The sequence below is a fragment of the Danio rerio genome, chromosome 12 (genome assembly GCF_049306965.1).
Source record: "Danio rerio strain Tuebingen ecotype United States chromosome 12, GRCz12tu, whole genome shotgun sequence".
Classification (NCBI taxonomy): domain Eukaryota; kingdom Metazoa; phylum Chordata; class Actinopteri; order Cypriniformes; family Danionidae; genus Danio; species Danio rerio.
In genome coordinates this window covers 5,613,752-5,639,557 of record NC_133187.1, presented here as the reverse complement: position 1 = coordinate 5,639,557, position 25,806 = coordinate 5,613,752, and the positions used below count along the sequence as shown (strand labels likewise).

General features: G+C 37.8%; 2 protein-coding genes across 2 annotated transcripts in view; one reads left to right on the top strand and one right to left on the bottom strand.

Moving 5' to 3' along the window:
• The window catches only part of fra10ac1 (FRA10A associated CGG repeat 1), an 855,621-nt gene that overhangs the window by 90,785 nt on the left and 739,030 nt on the right, over positions 1-25,806 (top strand). The window lies entirely within an intron of this gene.
• Positions 1,558-15,960, bottom strand: prrt2 (proline-rich transmembrane protein 2). Its single transcript, XM_002663904.7, has 5 exons — positions 15,732-15,960; positions 13,131-13,397; positions 6,884-7,194; positions 6,334-6,463; positions 1,558-2,957 (listed from the first exon to the last, which is right to left on the bottom strand). Exons 2-5 carry the CDS (start codon positions 13,351-13,353, stop codon positions 2,941-2,943), a joined length of 681 nt encoding a protein of 226 aa, XP_002663950.2. The 5' UTR covers positions 13,354-13,397; positions 15,732-15,960; the 3' UTR covers positions 1,558-2,940.

Genomic DNA, 25,806 nt, shown 5'->3' with positions numbered 1-25,806 from the left:
TGGTACAGGTGAATTGGGTTGGTCTAAATTGACCATAGTGTATGAGTGTGTGTGTGAATGTGTGTGTGGATGTTTTCCTGAGATGGGTTGCGGCTGGAAGGGCATCCGCTGTGTAAAAACTTGCTGGATAAGTTGGCGGTTCATTCCGCTGTGGCGCCCCAGATTAATAAAGGGAGTAAGCCGGACAAGAAAATGAATGAATAAATTAAATTATAAATTAAATTAAAAATGTAAACTTAAATTTAATTTTCGGCTTAGTTAACTTATCCAGCACATGTTTTTCACAGCGGATGCCCTTCCAGCTGCAACCCATCACTGGGAAACATTCACACAATCTCATTCACACACATACACTACGGACAATTTTAGCTTACCGAATTCACCTGTACCACATGTCTTTGGACTTGTGGGGGAAACCAAAGCACCCGGAGGAAATCGGGGAGAACATGCAAACTCCACATAGAAATGCCAACTGACCCAGCTGAGGCTCGAACCAGCGACCTTCTTGCTGTAAGGCGACAGCACTACCTGCTGCGCCACCGCGTCGCCTAAACAAAATAAAATAAATTAAACTCTGTTGACCACCAACTCTTAATATAAGTTTCACGAAAAGTGCATTAAATCTATAATATATACATACACCAGCCACTTTGTTAGGTACACCTTACTAGTACTGGGTTGGACCCCCTTTTGACTTCAGAAACACCTTAATTCTTCATGGCATAAATACAACAAGTTACTGAGTTTCAATAGTCATGTCAAAGCAGTTAGTAAATCAGCATACTATCATCTCAAAACATTGCAAGAATTAGATGTTTCCAGTGAAGACTTGTTCATGCTTTTATCAGCAGCAGGGTGGATTACTGTAACGGCCTCCTCACTGGCCTTCCCAAAAAGTCAGTCAGACAGTTGCAGCTCATCCAGAACGCTGCGGCCAGGATTCTGACCAGAAGCAGAAAATCAGAGCTCACCACACCTGTCCTCAGGTCTTTGCACGGGCTCCCAGTTACATTCAGAATAGATTTTAAAGTATTATTACTTGTCTATAAATCACTAAATAGTCTAGGACCTCAATACATTACAGATATGCTTGCTCACTAAATACAAACCAAACAGATCACTCAGATCTTTAGGATCATATAAACTAGAAATTAAAAGAGTTCAGTCAAAGCAAAGTGAATCAGCTTTCAGCAACTAACAGCGCCCTTCACTGCTGGAATCAGCTTCCAGAAATGATCAGATGTGCTATAATATAAGGCGCATTCAAATCAAGACTGAAAACACATGTTTAGCTGTGCCTTCACTGAGTGAGCACTGTGCTACGTCCGACAGATCGTACTATTATGTATTTTTTTTTTTCTTCTTTTATAACCATCATTATAATCATTTTATTCATTAATTCATTGTCTTGTTGGCTTAGTCCCTTTATTAATCCGGGGTCGCCACAGTGGAATGAACCGCCAACTTATCCAGCAAGTTTTTACGCAGCGGATGCCCTTCCAGCCGCAACCCATTTCTAGGAAATAATCATTTTATTATTTGTTTTTATTTTCTTAAACTTGTCTTTTTTATTCTTGTTTATGTAACGCACTTTGAATAGCCACGGTGTATGAAATGTGCGATATAAATAAACTTGTCTTGCATTACGGAAATAGTCCTCAGAGATTTTGCTCCATATTGACATGATAGCATCACGTCAAGCAGCAGTTGCTGCAGATTTGTCGCCTGCACATCCATGATGTGAATCTCCCGTTCCACCACATCCCAAAGGTGTTCTTTTGGATTGAGATCTGGAGACTGTGGAGGCCATTTGAGCACATTGTCATGTTCAAGAAACCAGTCTGAGATGATTCGAGCTTTAACATGGTGTGTTATCCTGCTGGAAGTAGTTATTAGAAGAACTCGGTTTGAACTGCAGCAAATCGTCTTGACCATGTCTACATGCCTAAATGCATTGAGTTGCTGCCATGTGATTGGCTGATTAGAAATTAGCGTTAACGAGCAGTTGGACTTGAGTACCTAATAAAGTGGCTGGTGGGAGTATATACTGTATATTCTATTAATCTGAGTGTCACCAGTGTCATGATCAGTATAACATTCATTATTTATCATTGTTTATGATACATACACTTGTGCTGCTTAATATCTTTATGGAAGCTGTGATAGATTTAGTTTCTTTGAATCTTAAAATGGAAATCTTTTGCAGCATTTCTATAATAATGTTTTCACTCTGACTTTTGACCATCTAATTAATCATATTAGTCCTATCTAGTGTTTTTTAAAGAAGATGCAGGGCTGTATAATTAAAAGTATGATGAAACACACTTCAAATGTCTGAAGTCATACATCTAAAATGTATAAGTAAATAACAAACATATCTCTGGTCTTTACTCACAGTTGATCTTGGTGTAAATGAGGTTATGAAAACTGAACAAATGCTGCCGTTGTAGCAAACCAAGTGTGTCTCTGATATAAGGATGCGACCAGGACCTGAAGATGATCCACTCCATCACATGTCAAGCACTTGATGATCTTCAGAGCGACGGACACTCAATCTGTCTCTGTATCGATTTGGCTTGTTTTCTGCTTCTGGAGAAGGAAAAATACTTGTTTTTTTTTTGCTTGACCAGCAGTTGTCCTCAACAAGAGCCGGTCTTTACAGATCGTGAGTCATATTTGTTCATTTTTTCAGCTGTCGGAGCTCAGTGTAAGTGCCAAGGAGCAAACTCAGACTTCAGTGGAAGTATCCCGCTCCGTCTGTTTAATTATGGCATGTCGGTGCAGATTTACCAAGGGTTCTTTCAGAGAGCAAAGGCATCCCATAATCGATTGCTCTAAGTGGTGATTGCCGTCACAGCAGCAGTGGGCAAAACAAATGGGGCCGTGGTGTTCGGGTCAGTGGTCTGATGCGGAGCTGATTCTATGGCACGCTCACCTCACTCAGGACTTCACATTAACTGCAAATGCACAGATAAATCAGGTTATAAATAGGTAGAAAACACACACACACACAAACACACAAAATAGTAGACGAAATGCTCATCGTCGGAGGCCATATTGTGGATTAAAATCCAATTTCAGTTTTCAGTTTTATAATTCTTGAGTTGCATGAAACTAATGCACATATTTAAAGAGAATTCTTCTGGTTGCAGCTAAACAGGCTATTACACACAAATGGCTTCTGTTAACCTCTCTCACTTCAGATGAATGGAAAGACATTTTTATAGAAATATGCAAAATGGAAACCCTTACTTTCTCCTTAAAGCTCAAAAACAGATTAAAAACGGCTTTTATGCTAGCCGAAACAAAACAAATACAGAATCTCCAGAAGAAAAAATATTATCAGACAAACTGTGAAAATGTCCTTGCTCTGTTAAACATCATTTGGGAAATATTTTAAAAAGAAGAAAAAAAAATCTAAGGGGTTAATAATTTTGGCTTCAACTGTATATATATATATATATATATATATATATATATATATATATATATATATATATATATATATATATATATGTATATATACATACATACAGTTGAAGTCAAAATTATTAGCTCCCCTAAATTATTAGCGCCCCTGCCTCCATATGAGCCCAAATCTATTTGCTATTTAAACAGCGTGGCACAAAACGTCATAACAACTTTTGCGCCGAGCTGCAACTAGCAAATAACAATTGCGTTGCGCCTTGTGCCATATTGCGCCGGGTGTATGATAGGGCCCATAAAGATTTTAAACCACCTGAGGGAGAGTTTATGACTTTTTGGGTTTCTAAACTATCCATTTAAACTAATTTAACACATGTTTGGTGAATACACCACTTCAGTGTGTATCATTAACCCATGAACATTTCCTGCTTGTTCTTAAACTATTTCATATCTGTAACAAGAGGCAATTCAATCATGGCTTAACATTAAATCAGCTATAATAATAATTTCTATCAATATGTGGACAATTCGGGATTCTCTGAAGCTATGGAAATTAAAAATGAAAAACAGCAAGTTGTTATTGTTAACATCCCTCAAGATGGTCTAAACATTTATTACAGTGTGGAGAAGTTTTGGAAATGAATTCATTTGTATGCAATTATTTACAAATCTAACAGAATTTCAGCACTCTTCAATTGTTTCTAATAGGATCATGACAAAAATCAATCCAATTCAACCAATGGCCAATGGATTAACTGTCGGCCTGTTCTATTTTTCCATTGAATGTCCTGTTTACTCTCACATACGTCACATAATGAAAGTAAATGGGTTGTGAGCTCTGGCGTTAAATGAAGAGATGGATTATTAGATTGGATTGTGTTGTTTAGCATCAGTGCCTGCCTTCTTTCACACATACTGGCATATACACATTATTCAAGCAATTACGTAACAGTATATTCAGTGTAAATGTCTCTAATCACCAACAGCTTTATACAACATTTTCCCAACATTAGAACAAAAAAGCTGAATATCCAATGGGGGAAAAGCAGAACTATTTAAACATCAAAAGAACAGCGGGAGGAAAATCTCAAGCTGCAAAGGATTCTCTGCTTCTTGACCTACTTAGAAAGTCCTATGTATAGATTTATGATTCAGAGTGACTGGCTATAATGTAAAAGTGTATGATACTGATGAAACAGATTTCTCAGTATGATTTTTTAAACTAATGATAATTAGGGCTGCATGACATTGAAAAATCTGACATTGCGATATTTTTATGTATTGCATTATGAATAAAATTTCAGCAGATGCTCTAAATAGCTCTATTTGGAAACAAGTCAATATTTGAAATTGATTGGGATGATTTTGTAAGGGAGTGAATCATGCATAAAATATAATAATCAAACTACAAGATGCAATAGAGCAAAGATAAAAATCAAATAAACAGTGCTTTATGGCTTTCTAGAGAGTCTAACAGCATTCAGGGACAGAAAATTAATAATAATAATAAATAATAGCATTGTGTAGTCTTTTATAATATAATTATTTAATACAATTTATCTTTATTAAAGACACAAACAGTACAATGTCTTGTACCTGAATGTCTTAAACGAATGGAAAACCCAATGCATAAAGTAAGCAAAAACTTTGATTTTATTCAAGGTTTATAATTAGAACCACTTTTTGGTAAACAATACTACAGCACATGTGGCTGGAAGGACATACGCCACATAGAACATATGCCAGAGTAACTGGTGGTTCATTCCGCTGTGGTGAACCTGAGAATCCACCAGAGACCACAATGTATGCTTTTTCAGATCTCATTCAGTCAGTAGCTCGAGTCAGTCAGAGGCCGCTGTCAACTGGCTGACTGATCCCCCCACTCACCTCCTTCCCTAAACCGACAGTGTTTTCAAAATCAATCCAGAAAAAGAAAAGCCCTCGCGGACGATTTTTACTTTGTTTTCAGATTTTACCACATTCTCGCCCTGTTATTTACTTCATTGCTTACTTTATTTTTGCCTTTTGTTTTGCTTGCTTTCTGGAATTATACTTCATCACTTCATCAGCAGCTCGAGTCAGTCAGAGGCCGCTGTCAACTGACTTACTGACTGACTGACTGACCGATCCCCCCACCCACCACCTTCCCTAAACCCAACCAACAGTGTCTTCAAAAGCAATCCAGAAAAAGAAAAGCAATCGCAGATGATTTTTACTTTGTTTTCAGATCTTACGACATTCTCACCCTGTTATTTACTTCATTGTTTATTTTTTTTCCTTTTGTTTTACTTGCTTTCTGGAACTATACTTCACTGGACTCGAACCTCATCGCCGTGGTCAACTCCTCTCTGCATCTCAAGTCCGCTGACATATGTAGCGAGCTACTGGGAAAACTGTGAACATCGAAAAAGCCGTCCACACGGAGGTAAGCGGTCAGCTGGTAGCGTAAAAAGAAACAGAAGCTGGTGGCAGCGTCATACCGCTCTGTTGCGTTCGTTTTAAAGACGAAATGCAGCCTGATGTTCCTCTGGCTACAGAATTTATGTTCTCTACAAATGTATATGGGGGTACATATTCACAATGAGCCTGTGATAAAAATATTACTTTACAAATTGCATTGAACATAATCTAAATATTTGCATACTATTAAATAATAATACAGAAATTAATACAAAAGCGTTTTTCTAATTCTAATCAAAGTGCAATCTAATAGTCTTCATCACACAATCAATACTTTAGGAACCTCAAGATGTGATTCTGATTGTTTTTCTGTGAGCGAGTAACATATACTCAATAACATCAGCCTAAAATCATTAAAAAAATCAATATTATTGAAGCTGATAAATATGGCACATCCCTATCAATTCCCCTGAGTTCTGGGTAGAGAGGTCATTGAAGAGGTCTTACTGGACAGATTGACGGCGCAGGCGATGATGATGACCGCTCCTCCCACCAGCGACACCACTGACAGCAGTTTAGCCACTCGACCCAAACGCCTCGCTCCGTCCACGTTCCCCTGCTCCAGACTGTTCCTCGACTAACACAACACAACAGAGACATCCAGCTTCCATTAAACCCAACCATCATACTCAACACTGTTTTTTTGAATGTTACTTCTAAGTATAATTTAGCAAAGGTGGTGAATTTTTTCCTTTTTGGTTAGTTTTAAAGCTGTCATGATGTTAAATAAAACTGGAATGGAGATATTGCCCCTTATCAAGTAACTTATGCAGAATGTAACAGATTTGTTTTGGTTTTATATAATATATTCGCAAAGAAACATCCAGGGTCTCTAGGACATTTCAGTGACAATACTAGAATGAAGATGAGAGTTTCACCTTTATTCTTTCATAAATTGTTTGGATACTTTTCCCATAGACTGATGTGGAATTGTAGGAGCCACTTATGACAGCATAAGATAGTAGAGAATGACCCAAAAGGCCCAGTTTCTACCTACCATGATGGAGTAAACAAATCCCACAATGTTGATGGGCCAGACGGGACAGAAGCAGGCGATGACGGCGAGGATGAGGTAGTCTTTGGGTTTGGAGCGATCCAGCGGTGGGTTGGTGGCGATGCTGGAGTGGCGAGAGATGGAGGGCCGTGGGGAGAAGGCTGTGTAGGCGATGGAGCTGGAGCGGCTGCCCATGCGAGTGCGGCCCACGTGTGGATGGTGTGTGTGGGGCAAAGAGTGATGCCGGCGAGGGGGAGACGACAGGATGGGTTTGGAGGAAAAGGCATCATTCGAGGAAGAGCAAATTTTATCAGCTGCCAAGAGAAAGAGAGCATGTAAGCAGAAATAAAATTGCACTTTTTTTTTTGCTAGATCTTATGATGAGAGGGGGGTGTTAATTGTATTAGTGAGTTGGCAACACTCTATATACATTTGACAGAATACCGCACATGCACTACTGCTCAAAAGCTAAAAGAAGTCTTGTTAACACTAGTTTTTTATAAATAACTTTATTTTATAATAATAATAATTCCTTACATTAATATATCGCTTTTCTAGACACTCAAAGTGCTTTACACAATGCAGAGGGATCTCCTCATCCACCACCAGTGTGCAGCATCCACCTGGATGACGTAATGGCAGCCTTATTGCGCCAGACCGCACAACACACCAGCTATGTGTAAGCCAATTATGATATCGGGAGGGTTAGGAGGCCATGATGGACAAAGAGAAGTGGGCAAATTTGGCCAGGATGCCAGGGTTAAACCCCTACTCTATTTCGAAGGACATCCTGGGATTTTCAACGACCACAGAGTCAGGACCTCGGATTAACATTTTATCTGAAAGACGGCGCTCACTGAGCAGTATAGAGTCCCCTTCACTATACTGGAGCGTTAGAACTCACACAGACCGCAGGTTGGGCACCCCCTGGTGGCCTCACTAAAACCACTTCTGGCAGCAACCTAGCTTTCCCATGTGGTCTCCCATCCAGGTACTGACCGGGCGCGGTGAATTGTTTCTTCGATGCAATGCAAATGCAAACAATAATCAGGGGTCACCACCAGTAATGAACCGCTAACTTATCCAGCATATGTTTCACGCAGTGAATGCCCTTCCAGCCGTAACCCAACATTGGGAAACACCCATACACTTATGCATTCACACACATACACTACGGCTGATTTAGTCCATTCAATTAACCTACATATGTCTTTTGACTGTGGGGGAAACCGGAGCACCCGGAAGAAACCCACGCCAACACGAGGAGAACATGCAAACTCCGCACAGAAATGTCAACCCTCCCAGCCGGGACTCAAATCAGTGACCTTCTTGCTGTGAGGCGATCATGCTACTGCGCCACCATCCATCGTTTGAACCACGTTAGTTAACGTAAAACGCCCATAATGATGCTCAAAACGGGGTGGAGAAACTACTTCTTTAGAGAAGAACACCATTATTTCTTTGTGCACATTATATTGTTTTACACGAACACGCATTAAAAAAGGCAATGGTTAAAACATGCACTCGCTTTCGCTGATGGAAATATGTAGGGCCTGAGCATCCTTTACAAACATTATTGTAAAACATAAAATCACTTACAAAAGCTAACATGTATTCTAATCTCATATATAAATCATATAAATAAATAAATAAATAATGAGGCTATTTATTAAGAAATGAAATGTAATATTTATTAGGAAATTTTAAAAATCATACTTTAATAATAATATAAATAATATTAAAGATGATGATGATGATTATTATTAAGTAGGATATAGTTTATTTATTTTATATTTTTTAAAGTCTACTCTTACAATTGGACACATGTAAACCACTACAGAAATGTTCTAACCAACAGGCCTGTGTCATATACAGTACAGATACTTAATCAATAACCTACTATAAATTAAAATAATTAACATATGCTGTGTTTTTTGTTTTCACAAGCTTTGGAGATGTAACATAAATTCTTCTTTTAAATAATAGGTCACCTATAGCTTTCATCATGAGCTATGGTGGTGTTCAAAATGACATCAATGTTTTCAAAGTGCACTGCGAAGGGAGCACAATTGTAAACATGAAGGTCGCTAAAAAAGTACTTCAAAAATACTTTGAAAGCAAATTTCACCTAAGAGAGACTTTAATGCTTTTATTTTTATAATTCCAAGATTAATGTAAGAATGTTCTAAATAAATAGGGCATAGGGGGGATCACTGGGAACAGAACACAGCCAGGAACTATATTTCTAGCTACAGCTCCAGAGGTGTAGTTGCAAGCATAAATGTTTGCGACGCAGTTTGCGAATGTTCGATGAAATGATGGATTTGGAAATGCTAAATCAATGAACTGTGTTTGTAACGATGGAACTTGCTACCTTAGTTGGCTAACCATGGTTTTCAGAAACGCACCCCTATTTAGAAGTTTACTTAAACACTAATTCGAATGACAATTTAAATAAAAAAAATCCTCAAAAGAAAATAAAGATCACAAATCCACTAACTATGACAAATATAGAAGCAAATAATAATCAAATCTATTAATGAAAACCAATCACTAAGAATAATTAATAATAATAGGCAGATTACAGTAGTCTATTAAAAAAATAACAACAAAAAACATGACACTAAAAACTAGAGCAATGATGTTGAAAATTCACTTTTGAATAACAGAAAAAAAATTACATTTTATATAAATACATTTTATTACATTTTACATACATTTTATATAAAATGTAATTACATTACATTTATTACATTTTATATACATTTTATATAAAATTACATTTTATATAAACTCTCTTACAGTATTATGATTTACAATGTATATATATATAATACATAATGTATATATATATAAAATCAAATCAATGCAATCTGGGTTTGACTCCTTTCAAAACCATTTCAAAATCTGCAGTAAATGATCTAAAATTGGCCAGTAATTTTCTATTATCTGCACATTTATCCCCGAGAGAGATCATCTTTTCTTTTTATCTGTCTGTCTGTAATCATTATTGTTTATCTCAGCATGTTCCCCCCCCCAAATGTGATGATGATAGAAAGCGAGGCTGGCGTGCTCTTCCAACCAACTTTAATTAAATAGCCACCAATGCAATTAATTCTCTAATCTCTGTCATGCCTTTCAGCCCTTCCTGCCAGGAAGCCCCTTTAGTGGTTTTAAATAGGATGCACAAATTTAATTTAATTAAGAGTGTTTACGGCACACTCAGCGTTCATAAGAGAAGAAGGGAAATCAAATATATGCCATCTTGCTCTTAACCTCAGATGAACTCACGATAAACAGCAGATGAGAGGTGCTGCGCTCTCAATCATTCATTCTGTGGCTAGTCCACAAAGAAACGCCATTTAGGAGAGACTGTGCAACATGTCTCCCTTATAGATCTGTACTGTTGTCTAAAATATGATCGAATATTTCTCTATGTGCTTTACAGAGGATGTGACTGTTTAACTTTGTGACTATTTAGTTATCAACGTTAAAGATTGCATCTTGTTTCCTTTCCTCTCTTTTTTAACCTTCGTCTATTCATTCATTTATTTATTTTAAAAATGCTGGGTTCCACACAATCCATTTGTGTTGGGGCAACATGAAGCAATTAAGTTAAAGGTGCTCTATAGGTTTTTGACTGTTCTAAAGCATACAAATACCAGAATATGTCTGCAGATATTTCAGAAACATGCTAAGTGAACATTCTTGTTTATCTGAAAAAGAATGCTAAAGTCAGATATTCTGCTTTGAAAATACGAGTTACGGCCGTTTTGGTCATTTAACCCGCCCAATGCAAGTTTAGCCACTTATATTTCAGCACCCCGTGTTGCCTTGGTAGAAAATAGTACATTTCATTCAGTCAGGAAAGCTCTCAAAGTGTGCGTCTGTGACTGAAATGTGATCTCCTATGGACAGTAGCAGACTCCAAAATGAGATACAGATTCAGAGTTCCACATGAGGTAGTTATTAATTAACAAGTAACATAAATATTACAAATATAAACATTAGGTGAGCAGGTTACATTGTGACCCCGTGTCCTAACAACACACTACGTGACAAGGTTTGCAGTGATAAGCAATTGGGGTGTTTGCACCAGACGAACCATGACGGAAATTTAAATACAGCCTTTCAGAAGCACAGAATAGTGCACTCACTGCACTCCAACAAAATTATAAGTTTTACAATGTAATTAATACATATTAAACCTCTTTAACGTTATCAAATGTAGATGCTGAATCACTGATATGTGTTGGCTTGCACAGTCACAGTTCTGAAGTTCAATTTCAAACAATTTATTTTATTTTCAAGTTCTGAGGTGACCTATCTGCTGCTGCTTTCGGTAGTATGGCAATAAATGTCATGTAAAATGGCATTCAAACTCACATTATTAGCCTTTAAGACTAAATAAAGCAGATGAGGCGTACCTGAGGTGATTAAATATCACTAAAATATAAATTTCAGGTGTTGGTTAGAACAGAAACTCCTTTTAATAAAGAAAATATTCCTTCTAACGCCGTGTCGTTGCTTTCATTTATAACATGACTTAAATCAGCCTTTGTTGGTGTTGACAATCTGGCAACCTGCACTTGCGTGTGTTTTGAACCAAGGGTGCAACACCTAGTTCAGCCACTGACTGTCCAATTTACATACTGCACCTTTAACTTATTCGTTTTTACATAATTAAGTAGATTGAATAAGGCATGGGCTGGTATAAGATTCTGACAGTATGATAACCTTAGATAAAAATATCACGGTTTCACGGTATCACAGTATCGTTGTTACTGCTCTAAAATATATTCTTTTTAAATGTCTGGGTAATAAACAAAAACTTTCCCCTTTTGAACAGACTATATTTTATTTTGAGAAGCATTTAAAATATTTTGGGACAATAAATGTGTCAGGTTAAATTAATTATTGACTTCTGCGGTCTTCATTTGTTTCAAAAACTGATTTAGTTTTTACAATTTAAAACGGCGCCTTTTCTGCTGGAAAAACTTTTCCAAACCACAGCATACCTTGAAAACGGTTATCGTCCCATGCCTAGATTGAACATAAAACAATTAAGCTATCACCGCCCCCCAAGCTCCCGCACCAAATAAAAAATACTATTTATTAATACTAAATACTGAAAGCTGAAAGCATCAAAAACAGTTTGTGAGTGTATTTATTAATATTATTTTCAATAATATTTTGACAATATATCTTCAAATGTCTATGTATTTACGTATTGGTTAAATGATTCGCTAATTTATTTTCTGTTATTGTTTATGATCTGTTTTTGTAGAACGTTTGGACTACAACTCGCAGCACAATATTTGTAACACTTGCCAGTGACTGTATTTTTGGAAGCCCATTGTACATTTATCCTGATCATTTTAAATAAACATGTCCAAAAAAAAAAGAGAAGAGACTGTGCATTATTCACCAGGATCAGAGTTGCTGTGCAGTAAACTATTCCTCCAACACTGAGGATGAAGTGCTTTCTAAATTAATCATTTTCACTTCTACTCTTTTTTATTTCTGCCTTGTAAAAGCTGTCTGCTTATTAAATACTAAATTCAGCATCATATTCTCAATATTTCGTGTGAAAACAATAAGGGTTTAGGCAAACGCCCCAGATATTTGAAATGTGGGCACAGAAGTTGCTCCTGAAGTGAATTGCTCTTTTTGATTGGTTACCTAACGTCTGATATTTTTATAATATTCTATTCTAGGAGTGTCTATTTATGGTCTTGGTCCCTCTGCAGAGACTGTAGTGACCTATAACTGTCTGATTACTGTATTTGCTGTGAGCATTTTTTGAATGTGCAGTTAATTAAGGGGTTTTCAATAAGGAGAAAAAATATTCAGTCAGCTAAAACTGAAATTGAGGGGGAAATCGGTGCTGGTTCAGTGTTTTTATTGTTGAACAAAACAAAACATCACTATGAGTGATTGATGCACAAAAAGAAAGCTCCGGCCCCTATACTCAATATTCAGATCCAGTTGGTTACATCAGCATACTAACAATAAAAGTCGCATCAACTTCTGTCACACAGACCTAAAATTTAAGTAATAGATAAATTATCCACATACATTAAAACAATAATGTTTTAATCAGTGCGTCCTTAATGGATACTTTTTAATGTTAACATGAATTTTTGTTTTGAGTTTTCACTGCAAATGTCACATCCATAACACTGGAATTGCTTGTAAGCATTAGACTACATATTATACTATGTATAATAAAATTAGAATTTGAAAGTACCGCTCTCTGCTTTGTCCTTGACCATCACGATGACCTCTCCCGAGCAGCGGACCTCCTCTTTGGGCTGCTGAGGGAAGGTGAGGGGTCGCAGGCAAGGGAAGGAGTCTGACGCTGCGGGCCCCGGCTGATAGGTGACAGGGCCAGGAATCTGGCAGCTTGTCGGCTCCTCATCCTGGGTGCAAACCAGAGAGCCCAGAGACGCCTGATGGTACTCTGTTTCCATTGAGACTGTTGAGGCTGCAGAGGCAGTGTGCTGATGTTCAGATGCTGTGGATGAAGAAAACAACATATGAGAGATGAGATTTATGTGCACATAAGATGAATCTCATTAACCTCGGCACAGAAACGCGTGATGAGATGCAAACTCACACTCCAGCACACACTGTCATCTGACTACAAATCACATCCAAGAGATTTTTTACACACAAAAAACACCTTTTCCTGCATGGTTAAAATATCGCTTTTATCGTCAAACGTCACCAAATAAATGTTATTTTCATGAAAGCATTTTTTTAAATCAAATGAAAAAAAAAGTATTAATAAATAATAAATCCAAATACCCACAAACAGTGTTTCCAAATTACCCCAAAAATTAGCAAATGCCTTTGTGGCTTAATTTTTGCACACACATTGATCTTGAGTCATTGACATATGTGTTTATTTAAATAATATAGATACTTTTCAAAAAAACAAAAACACTGCTTTGTCAAAGGGAGGCTTTCAAAATCCAAAAATATACTGAAAATGGCTTTAACTGAAAACAATAATATGTAATCTAATGTGTATTTATTTATTTTCTTTTCAGCTTAGTCCCTTTATTAATCTTGGGTCACCACAGCGGAATGAACTGCCAACTTATCAAGCACGTTTTTATGTGGAAGCCACAACCCATCCCTGGGAAACACACACTCATACACTACGGACAATTTAGCTAACCCAATTCACCTGTTCTGCATGTCTTTGGACTGTGGGGGAAACCGGAGCACCCTGAGGAAACCCACGCAAACGCATGGAGAGCATGCAAACTCCACACAGAAACGCCAACTGACCCAGCCGAGGCTCGAACCAGCGACCTTCTTGCTGTGAGGTGACAGCGCTACCTACTACGCCATCTAATGTGTATTTATAGAGCGAATTTTTTCAATCATGTATGGACATACACCCAAAGCGCTTCACAATTATGAGGGTGGTGTAGCGGTCAACATAAAGGGTTTTAATTACCTTTAAATGTTTTGTTGTTTTTGTGGACAGATATTTTGATTACATATTATTTCATTTATTCATTTTCTTTTCGGCTTGGTCCCTTTATTAATCCGGGGTCACCACAGTGGAATGAACCACCAACTTCTCCAGCACGTTTTTTACGCAGCGTATGCCCTTCCAGCCGCAACCCATCTCTGAGAATCATCCACACACACACAGACACTCATACACAACGGGCAATTTAGCCTTCCCAATTCACCTATACCGCATATCTTTAGACTGTGGAGATAACCGGAGCACCCGGAGGAAACCCACAGGAACGCAGGGAGAACATGCAAACTCCACGTAGAATTGCCAACTGAGCCAAGGCTCGAACCAGCAACCTTCATGCTGTGAGGCGACAGCACTACCTACTACGCCACTGCTTTGCCAACAGTAAACATGTCAGGCTAAATAATATAAAATAAATCACGGACTTTTGCTGTTTTCATTTGTTTCAGAAACAGATTTCTTTTCAATTTAAAATGGCGTCTTTGGATATCTTTCCTGCGGGAGATAGGCTAATGTGGTCCTAAACAACTTAAAACAACATGTAAACAAAAAATCTCACACATACTTTAGGAACGGCAGAGCAGAAAATTTGAGCAGCTTTTAAACCTTGACTATTCCAAACCGCGGTATACCTTGAAAACGGTTATCGTCCCATGTCTAACACTACGCAGGCTACGTTTCTGCTTCTGCACCTACGAAATTAATCATGTAGAGTAATTAAAAATATCAACCTCGGTGATTCCTTCATTAAAATGCAAGCCTGTTTATCTCATTTTAACCTTTTAACCTAGATATGTAGGTCATGAAACTGACCTCAATTGCAGGCGTGGATGTTATAACGTTTTAACAGCAGGAGAATTAATCCACATTCTGTCAAGAACACCTCATTTAATCAACTTTAAGAGCAATAATGAGGCTAAAAGTGATAATAACACGTGAAAACGCTTGATAAATGTGAATAATGTTTGTAAACATGAGGTGAAAGTCAAAATTATCATTGAATGCTCTCATGAATACTGGAGGGCAAAGACAAAGCCTTAGGGAAAATAGGAGACATATGGAGAGAGTGAGCGAGAGGGAGAAAAGGGAAACGGAGTGTGAATAAAACCCAATACAATTTAGTCTTCATATATACGCTTTAACTATGAACATAATCATAACCAAGGAACAATGTAAACCTGTCCTTTGTCCACCTCCATCCAACAACACAGGTAATTCACCTATCCAGGTTGGGAATCCCTTTGTCTGCTAATTAAACAAACGCCAGCGTTCCCCACAGACACTGAATATCATCCAAACGTTCATTAAAGCACAACACATACATGAAATATATAAACAAACACGTACCTCAGACCGCGCGGTTCATCCAGAGCGCGATTGGAGACGCACGTACGCGATTAGTCCATTTGCATAAACGGTCGCGTGCACGGTTTTAATGGAAACTTGATAATCTAGCTTTGCATTTAAACGTCGTTCAGTACATTAATAGCAAAATAAGCTGCTGTTGTCAATACAGTGCGCTGGTTGTATCGGTGTGGATGCAGGGCTCATCACTGGCCGCAGGCTCTCAGTCACTGGACGGGAGGAGGAGACGAGGAGGCTGAAATGAGGAACTACATCAAGCGCGCGCACGGGAAAACACTAGGCGAAAAACAACCGTGGATGAATGACACCCTGGTTGTGAAGGATGATTATAGCCTTTAGTCCATAATTATGGGGTGGCCACGTTAATAGCTACAGGCTACAATTAACTTGCATTTCCACAAAATAAGTAGGCTGCGCAGTTCATTAGTATTATGTAGTTATTTACCAAAATACCATGTTTTTTTTTATAGTAACATTGAAGTACCCATGTTTTTTTTTTTTTTTTTTTTTGATGCATTGACTTCCATTAGCACAATTATGGAGACAATTCAGGACCTCATATAGTTGCAACATTAAATAAAGTTTTGCAAATGAAAAATAAAAGTATTGAGCAAAAAAAAAAAAAGTAAAAAAAGTAAAAATTGTGCAAATCTAAAAAAAAAATCATAAAAGGAAAATTAAGTTTGGAGAAATATTAAAAGACATTCTACAAGCAAATATCAAGCAAATCATATATATTTACACTATACTTTTCTCCAGCATGCCAGTTTTACAACATACTCTGGCTGGTGTCACACAACCATGATTCATTTGGGCTTATGGTAGTCAACCATGCAAACCACACTTAACTATAATTTCGCAAATCTAACCATTTTTACCGTTAATTTTACCATGTTAATTGTAGTAAAAACGTGAAAACATATATGTTAATGTGCCAATTAACTTTTCAGGTGAATCCGAACACAGATATTCACAGATGTTTGCTTGAAGCTTCTGGAATGGTGCAACAGGAATCTTCAGATCAGGCCACTTTCTCCTTTAATCCAACCTTAGGAGAGGGGTCTGGATACAGACCTGGTGCCAGGGGCGGACTGGGACTAAAAATCAGCCCTGGCACTGTAGCCACACCAGCCCACATTACCACACCGACACAGCCCCATGCAGGAACACGCATATTCACTACTTATATTGGTATACAGATGGTGAAATAATATAAGCAGTACCATAAGTGATAGATATTTAAACATTTAATGCATGTGACTGAAACAAAAATAACTTATTTATAACAAATTTATCTATGCAATCATTTCATTCATTCATTATCTTTTCGGCTTTGTCCCTTTTTTTATCAGGGATCGCCACAGCGGAAAAACCGCCAACTTACCCAGCATATGTTTTACGCAGCAGATGCCCTCCAAGTTGCAACTCACTTTGAAACCCCTATACACACACATTCACATACATGCACTACAGACAATTAGGCCTACCCAATTCACCTAGAGCACATGTGAGGGAAACCAGGAGGAAATCCACATGAACATGCAAACTCCAAACAGAAACATCAACTCACCCAGCCGAGGATCGAAATAGCGACCTTCTTGCGCCCCTGCACTGCCCCCTTTAGAGACTATTTCGTTTGATTTTAGAGACTTTTTTTTGCTTTCTGTGAGCTTTTCGGCACCGCCTTTCCTTTTTTATGGTCCATCTCTGACAATTAGCTTGTGTTGCATTTACCTTTTGTTTGACATTCTTGCCAGATTTTGATTACGTCCGCATAACCTCTAATTGGGTCGGCCCCTCTCGAAACCAGTCGGTCATTGCCGATTGGGCCAATGCTTAACATTTATTATTATTATTACTACTATAATCATCATCATCATCATCATCATAATACTCACATCTAACAAGAGATAAAAGCTGCCTGCATGTAAAAACAATACATATAAAAAAATTAATTAAAAAAAATAGCTTACCAGCCCACATTTAAAAAATGGTCCGGCCCTTCTGGCATTTGCCAGAATTGCCAGATGGCCAGTCCGCCCCTGCCTGGTGCAGTGCAATCTGAGCTGCATCAAATGCTTTTTAATGGGCTCACCAAACCCACCCCTAACTCTTACCGTGACGTCACTCGCTCCATTTGAGTGCACTGTGTCTGACATTGCATTGCAGAGTAATGCAATCTCAGCCTGCATCATAAAGGCTGCATCCAGATACTATTGAATCTTTAAGTGAGCTTGAGTCCATTTAAAGCATTACTAGTAACAGTGTAGTTACCATGGGCACTAGAATGGGCTACAATGGTGCTTAACTCTTTAACAAGCCCACCAATAAAAAAAAAGTTTGGATTGCATTTCTTAGTGCCTTATGTCGCTAGTTAACACAATCAATGCATTTTTCTTTAACGCATCATACAATATTAACCTCTACCAAATTATTAATGTGTCAATTTATAGTAAAAGTACCAAACTTAATAAATCTACTATGAAAAAAATGATAACGTGAAGCATACAAACAATTTTTTTTTAAATAAATTCAAATTAAAACATTTTTGAATACTAAATCACCTTTTTAAGTATGCCTTAAAACAGGGGTCATCAAGCATGTTCCTGGTGGGCCGGTGTCCTGCAGATTTTAGCTCCAACCCTAATCAAACACACCTGAACAAGCTAATCAAGCTCTTACTTGAAACATCCAGGCAGGTGTGTTAAGGCAAGTTGGAGCTAAACCCTGCAGGGACACCGGCCCTCCATGTCACAACTGTTGCAGTGCCCTCTATTGGACACTTGAGGGCACTAGCTTGTTTTGTAGTTAAACTTCTTTCCTATAATCCTTTGCACTTCTGATTGTATTACGTTACAGCTGTTTCTTGTTTGTTAGTTTAGCCCTGTCTTTATAAACCCTTTTGTCTTATGTTTTAGTTGCCTTAGGATTTTGTTTGTCTCTTGTGTCTGGTATGTTTGTTTGGTTGTCTAGTTTTGTATTGGCTTATTCTTGTATTATTGTTTGCGTTTGTTTTTGTTAGCACTCATAGCTAGTTTAGTATTTGTTGATTCTAAGTCACGAGATGGAGATTCACAAAACACAAAAATTCCATGTGCAGCAATTTATTTAGACAGAAACAAAGGTTTCCTAATCTTGCACAGGAACTCCAAGAAAGACGTAAAATCTAGAAATGAGTCCAGACGAAAGGACTGACAAAAATTCCAAAAAAAAGCAAATACAAAATCAGGGCAGGAATGCGAACATAAAACAATCAAGAATCCAAAAATCAACAAATACTAAACTGGGTATAAGTGCTAACAAAAACAAACAATAATACAAGAATAAGCCAATATAAAACTAGACAACCAAACAAACATACCAGACACAAGAAACAAACAAAATTCTAAGGCAACTAAAACACAAGACAAAAGGGTTTACAAAGACAGGGCTAAACTAACAAACAAGAAACAGCTGTAACATAATACAGTCAGAAGTGCAAAGGATTATAGGAAATGAAGTTAAACTTTAAAACAAGCTAGTGCCCTCAAGTGTCCAAAAGAGGGCACTGCAACAGTTGTGACACTCCAGGACCGAGATTGGTGACCCTTGCCTTAAAATATTTCAGATTTTCATTTAACATGCTTTTTTCAAAAGCATAGTGGTTAAGTGCGCTGACAAATAGCACCAAGGTGCTTACGGCGACCAGAGTTCGATTCTCGGCTCGAGGTCCTATCCGCTTGTTAAGTGGTGACGTGTTTGTGACGTATGTAATACTGTTTCTGGGTCTAAGCCGCAACTCATTTGAGTGGAGAAATCATTCGTTTATGATCACGATTTATTCCTTTCACACATTAATGTTAATTTTATATAAAGTCATAGTGTACACAACAATCTCTGGGCTTGCTGCATAACAAATACCAAAAATTTTACAATTTATAAAAAATTAATCACTTTCTGGCCATTGGATATTAGGCATGTACATATATACTGCCATCGTGATTTTAGAAAGCATTAAATCGCTTTGTAAATGTTTATTATTACCATTTCATGAGTCTCCCCATTCAGTTGAACCCGGAAGCCGCTTCGCGTGATGTCACACTTAACAAGCGAATACCGATCCCTATCCTCTTTCTGCTCCTAATGCTTTCCTGTCTGTCCTTCACTGTCCTATCATATTAAAGGTGAAAACCCCTAAAAAATCTATCAAAATCAAGTGCACCAGGATGTTTGTTTATTTTTTGTAAACCAACAATGCTGTGTGTGTAAACCACTATTTAAAACAGTCATCATTTAAAACAGTAAAAACAAGGTCAACCATTTGGTAAAAGGTTAGTCAAAGGGTTAAGGCTGGCTTATACTTCTGTGTCGAGTGATCGGCGTGACCCACAGCACCTGCCTTGCATTTATACGTCTGCATGCTGTTTGTGTTGCTCTGTAATAACTCTTCTGAAACGCTAGCTGGCAGTAGGTTATGATGTTCCTCTGTGTCGAGTTTCTTTGCTGGTGTTTTATTTTTCCCGAATGTACATTTTAATGCTAAAACTCGCTCATTTAGAGGCGGGAACCAGCAAACGTACACCAACATTAATCATAAGGTAAACACAAAACAAAAGTTTCCATCTAGAGCTACTTCGCAGGACTTCACACTTGTAAACACTCATCTATCGGGCTTGTGGCTCTCACCCCAGCCCACACTCATCAGCGCGACCAAGCAGAGCGATCAGAGAGCTTAAGCTACGCATCGTTGCGACAAGTAGTTTTTGGGAGGTGCGCATCTTTGACAGTCACAGCCAGGGCACCATACACATGCGGTTCATACGCATGTGCTTGACACAGAAACATAATTCAGTCTTTACACAGAAGTGTGTAATAAACTGCGCTGTAACACATTGCCCTGGACACCCCTGTTTCACCTGCTGGTGATTTGTTGCACTGTGAACAGTGTGTGATATTTCTGCTGCACCAGTTTGACATCAGTGAGCTGTGGAAGATGGTTCATCATTTGGTACCATGCTATCATAACTTGTTTATCAAACGCTTGATAAATTGGCAGCTTTTCTAACCCACAAACATCCATCCATCCGTTCCTGTAAGATGAATAAGTTTTAATTAATTTGCTGTTAATTATTCTGTATCAACTCAATATTAACACTGCAGAAACTGCCATATAATATACAAAGTGCAAAAATGTAAAACAGTTATAGTATTTGATATTCATTCATTCATTTTCTTGTCGGCTTAGTCCCTTTATTAATCCGGGGTCGCCACAGCGGAATGAATCACCAACTCATCCAGCAAGTTTTTACGCAGCGGATGCCCTTCCAGCCGCAACCCATCTCTGGGAAACATCCACACACACTGTCATACACTATGGACAATTTAGCCTACCCAATTCACCTGTACCGCATGTCTTTGGACTGTGGGGGAAACCGGAGCACCCGAAGGAAACCCACGCGAAGGAGTCGAGGTTGGAACCAGCGACCTTCTTGCTGTGAGGCTACAGCACTACTGCGCCACTGCCTCGCCTAGTATTTGATATTATGTAAATGTTTTCATTACAATTTCATCTAATAATAAAGTGATGTTTTGCATGATGGGGTGACACGGGGGCTCAGTGGGTAGCACCAGGAGCAGATTTAAACAATAAGCAAGATAAGCATCTGCTTAGGGCCCCAGGAATATCTGAGGGCCCCCAAATGAATACCTAAAGGTATAAATTATACCTATAAATTACTTATATAACATCATTTTCTATAATATTTTGTGTGATGAGGGTCTTATAAAACACTTAATAATTACATCTGTGCAAATGTGTCCCCAAGTCTCAATCACAGAGCAGTCCAGCAGTCAAATCAGGTAAAGATTGCGTTTTAAAACTGAAAGTTTGTCATTTGTAGTTGTGAATTAATTAAAGTTATATAAAACGTTTTATAAAATAAAAAGTTCTACAAGATGCTGTTATTATTTTTTTGCATTAAAACAAAATATAGAAAAGTAGATTGAGTGAGATAATAAAAAACTGAAAAGTACAGAAGGTGCATTTTAGGGCCCAGGGTTTAAATTTCTTAGGGCCCCCGAATCACTTAATCTACCCCTGGGTAGCACTATTGCCTTACAACACAAAGGTCGCTGATTCAAGTCCAATCTGGGTCAGTTGGCATTTCTGTGTGGAGTTTGCATGTTCTCCCTGTGTTGGCATGGGTTTCCCCTACAGTCCAAAGACATATATAGATGAATTGAATAAATAAAATTGGCTGTAGTGTGTGTGTGTGTGTGAATGAGTGTGTATGGGTGCTTCACAGTACTGGGTTGCAGCTGGAAGGGCATCCGTTGCGTAAAACATATGCTGGATAAGTTGTTGGTTCATTCCACTGTGGCGACCCTTGATGAATAAAGGGACTAAGCTGAAAAGGAAATGAATGGGTCACACTTTACAATAAGGTTCATTAGTTAATGCATTTACTAACATGAACAAACAATGAACAATACATTTACTACAGTATTTGTTCATGTTAGTTTACGTTTGTAAATGAAAATACAGTGGATCGTTGTAAATTCATGTTAACTCATGGTGCATTAACTAATATTAACAAGCATGGACTTAGATGTTAATAATGCATTAGTAAATGTTCAATTATGATTAATAAATGCTGTACATGTGTTGTTCATGATTAGTTCATGTTAGTAAATGCATGAATTACTGAACCTTATTGTAAAGTGTTACAATGAATGTAATAATGTTTCACATAATCATTCTACTGAACTAGCACCATACTTTTACTGCCAATTTTACTAATAGTTATTGATCTGGGTATGCACACATTACTGATGCAAATGCGTACAATGCAGTTTTATTATTTTCTAAATTAATTCCATTAACCCATAATTAACCCTATTTATTTAGTCAGTCCTCTTCTCTGCTAGGTTAGCTCTTTTTGTTTATTTTTCTAAAAGGGTTTTATATTTTATCGTGATGAACTCTGAAAAGCAGAAAGTGACTGGGTGCACTGGTCTTATTTATGAGCTGCAGTTCTGTGATTGGTCGCTCTGGTTTGCCGCATGCATGTCAGGCCGGTTAAAGGACTGCGCGTGCGAGTAATAAATAAGCAGTGTTGACTGCCGGCCGTCAGCTGCTGCTGTGCAGACATATCCACTCAACTACACTGCATTCCCATCCGCTTTCACTTCAGAACGCAAACGCTCAATGACAAGCCAAGGAGATGCAAGTCTGCAGAGGACAAGGTCATACAGAGCATGGCTAAAATGCAGCAATATTAATATGAAACCAATGGCTTCTGCTACTGAAAGACACTTTTGGCCAAACCAAATTGAAAATCAATAGCGGCCAAAATTAAGATGAACATAATGAAACTGCCAGAGCACAACACTGCTCACTTATATTCAAGGTCCATCAACTGGGAGGAATATAACTCTTTACTTAAAGATTTTATTTGCTCACCCTCAACTTTTTCCAAACCAATATGAAAATCTTTCTTCTGCGGAAAACAAAAGAGGACAAAAGAGTAGCAGTTACCCATTGACTTTCCGATTTAACATATAAATGGCTGTCTGGTCAGACATTCTTCAAAATATTTTTGTGAATATTATATATATATATTTATTCACTCTTAGCTAATGATTGATAATAGTGTATTGGGCATGCTGTCCCAAGAGAGAGCCCTGAGCTCAGAATATCATCGAGCCCGGGGCTCCCTCCCGTTTGAGAGGGAGAGGGGAGTTTGAGCTCAGGTAGGTCTCGAGAATGCTCAGATATTTTTGGCTAACTGTGAGTTTACACCGAAGCTGGTGACTGAGAGCGTCAAAGGTCACTACATTGATCTCATATTTGAAGGGGCCATTGCAGTATATCATATTAGTTACTTTCCCGCATCAAACATGCTTTCTAGCGTGAAAATGTTGCACTAAATTATTATCAAATTCATTTAACCACGGAAGATCAAGTTGCTCATTACATTTTTGGATCACTCTATTTTGATGGTCCCTTTAACACATTTTGTTGAATTTAAGCTACACTGCCTTTACATGCCAACTAATCCACATCAGATTATAAGTAGACTGCTTTTTATAGTCAGTTAAATGTTGAAGGAGCATATCAGCAGATATCAAGCAGACAGTTTAGTAATACTCAAATGACTATTAATTGGCATGTAGTTGCAATGCTACTGTTAGTCAACAAAATGTGCAATAGGGGCCATCAAAATAAAGATTAACCAACATTTTTACTGATCTTAATGTTTGGGATCGGGAAAGGTCTCAGGCCACGAGGCACACCAACAGTATAGAAATTTGGGTGTCTCCCATATCTAAGGCATTAATTTGAGGCTTTGGAGTCTCTTCAAATCGTTACCTTAAAATTATAAGGTTCTATCTGTGTTCTGAATGATTTCGAGATATTGAGCTTCAAAGTTTTTGCATTCCATAGCAAACAGTGTGTGTGTAACATTTGTTTTTTAAATAAAAACTGTAAAAATGTAAATAACTTATATAAAAAAATCCCATAATGTAAATAAGTTGTCAATTAATAGGAAAATGTCAATATCTCAATTTTAACAGAAATGTCAGATAGAACCTAAGAATTCTAAGGTGACGAAATGTTCTGATGGGTTAATTCAGGTGTGTTTAAATAAGAGGGTGAAAATGTGTACTGTTGGTGTGTCTTCAGGAACAGGGTTGGGAAACACGGATAGTTTAATCAAATCAAAAAATGAATTTAAGAATTCTTCAACATCAACATTACTGAACTGATTCATCAATCTTATAAATGGAAGAAAAAAACTTGTTTGAGAGAAGAAATCAAATATCTGAAGCCTGAGTGATGTAACAAACAGATAAATTACTACAACGTTTTAAACGTTTAACGATTTTTGTTGTAGTTTTCTCTTGAATATTTCAAAATATTTAACATTTTTTCCAAATGGCTCATTACACTTGCAAAAACACCACAAATCGAAACACAAAAATGTCAAGAGCTCTCCAAAAAGCAACTGATTCTGGGGACTGATCATTTTTGGCTTAATTTGAATGGGAATGACATCTGTCGGATGTGAACACTTGAACAGTGAACAGTTTGCATCTTGAGGACAGCATGCAGTTCTCAGAAGTGCAGATGTGGAAAAGGAGATTTCTGAGAATGATCAGGATTCATACACATTTTTTACTACTAAAATTCCACTTTTCCATGATTTTTTCTATGACTTTCAAGTAAATTGTCATGACCTAATGTTTCATGCAATGTCTACATAAGCATGGTAAAAGAAAAACAATACATGTTAATATTACAGCATATTATATAAAACACACAACAATCTATTTAGTTTACATTTATTTATTCATTTTCTTTCTTTTCGGCTTAGACCCTTTATTAATCCGGTGTCCCCACAGCAGAATAAATCGGCAACTTATCCAGCATGTTTTACGCAGCAGATGCCCTTCCAGCTGCAACCCATCACTGGGAAACATCCATTCACACTCATACACTATGGACAATTCTAGCTTACACAATTCACATATAATGCATGTGTTTGGACTGTGGGGGAAACCCCGTCCCACACCAACAGACCCAGACGAGGCTTGAACCAGCGACCTTCCTGCTGTAATGCAATTGTGCTACCCACTGCACCATGTGACGCTTATTTTATATTTATATCTATGTAAAATGTATTTAGATCAAGATGTCCAAACTTGGTCCTGGAGGGCCGGCGTCCTGCAGATTTTAGCTCCAACTTGTCTCAACACACCTGCAAGGATGTTTCTAGAAAGCCTAGTAAGAGCTTGATTAGCTAGCCCAGGTGTGTCTGGATGTGGTTGGAACTAAACTTTGCAGGACACCAGCCCTCCAGGACCGAGTTTGAACATGTCTGATTTAGATAATGATTACGTCGCACTAATAATGTGAGAGCATGTGATTGGCCAAGGACAGAAAAAAGTAAAGACAATTAACCCATATTCAAGTGCACAGATATCCGTTTTCCATGACTTTTCTAAAACTTTGTGGGTATTTCTGTTTTTCCCAAACTTTTCCAGGCCTGGAAAATGGCATCAAAATTCCATGCCT

Bases quoted from the DNA above. Each gene is read 5' to 3' on its own strand.
- prrt2 (XM_002663904.7), bottom strand. From the start codon at position 13,353: ATGGAAACAGAGTACCATCAGGCGTCTCTGGGCTCTCTGGTTTGCACC. The intron at 7,195-13,130 runs GTACTTTCAAAT...TTCTCTTGGCAG, and splicing joins CAAGGACAAAGCAGAGAGCG to CTGATAAAATTTGCTCTTCC. The intron at 6,464-6,883 runs GTAGGTAGAAAC...GTGTTGTGTTAG, and splicing joins GATTTGTTTACTCCATCATG to TCGAGGAACAGTCTGGAGCA.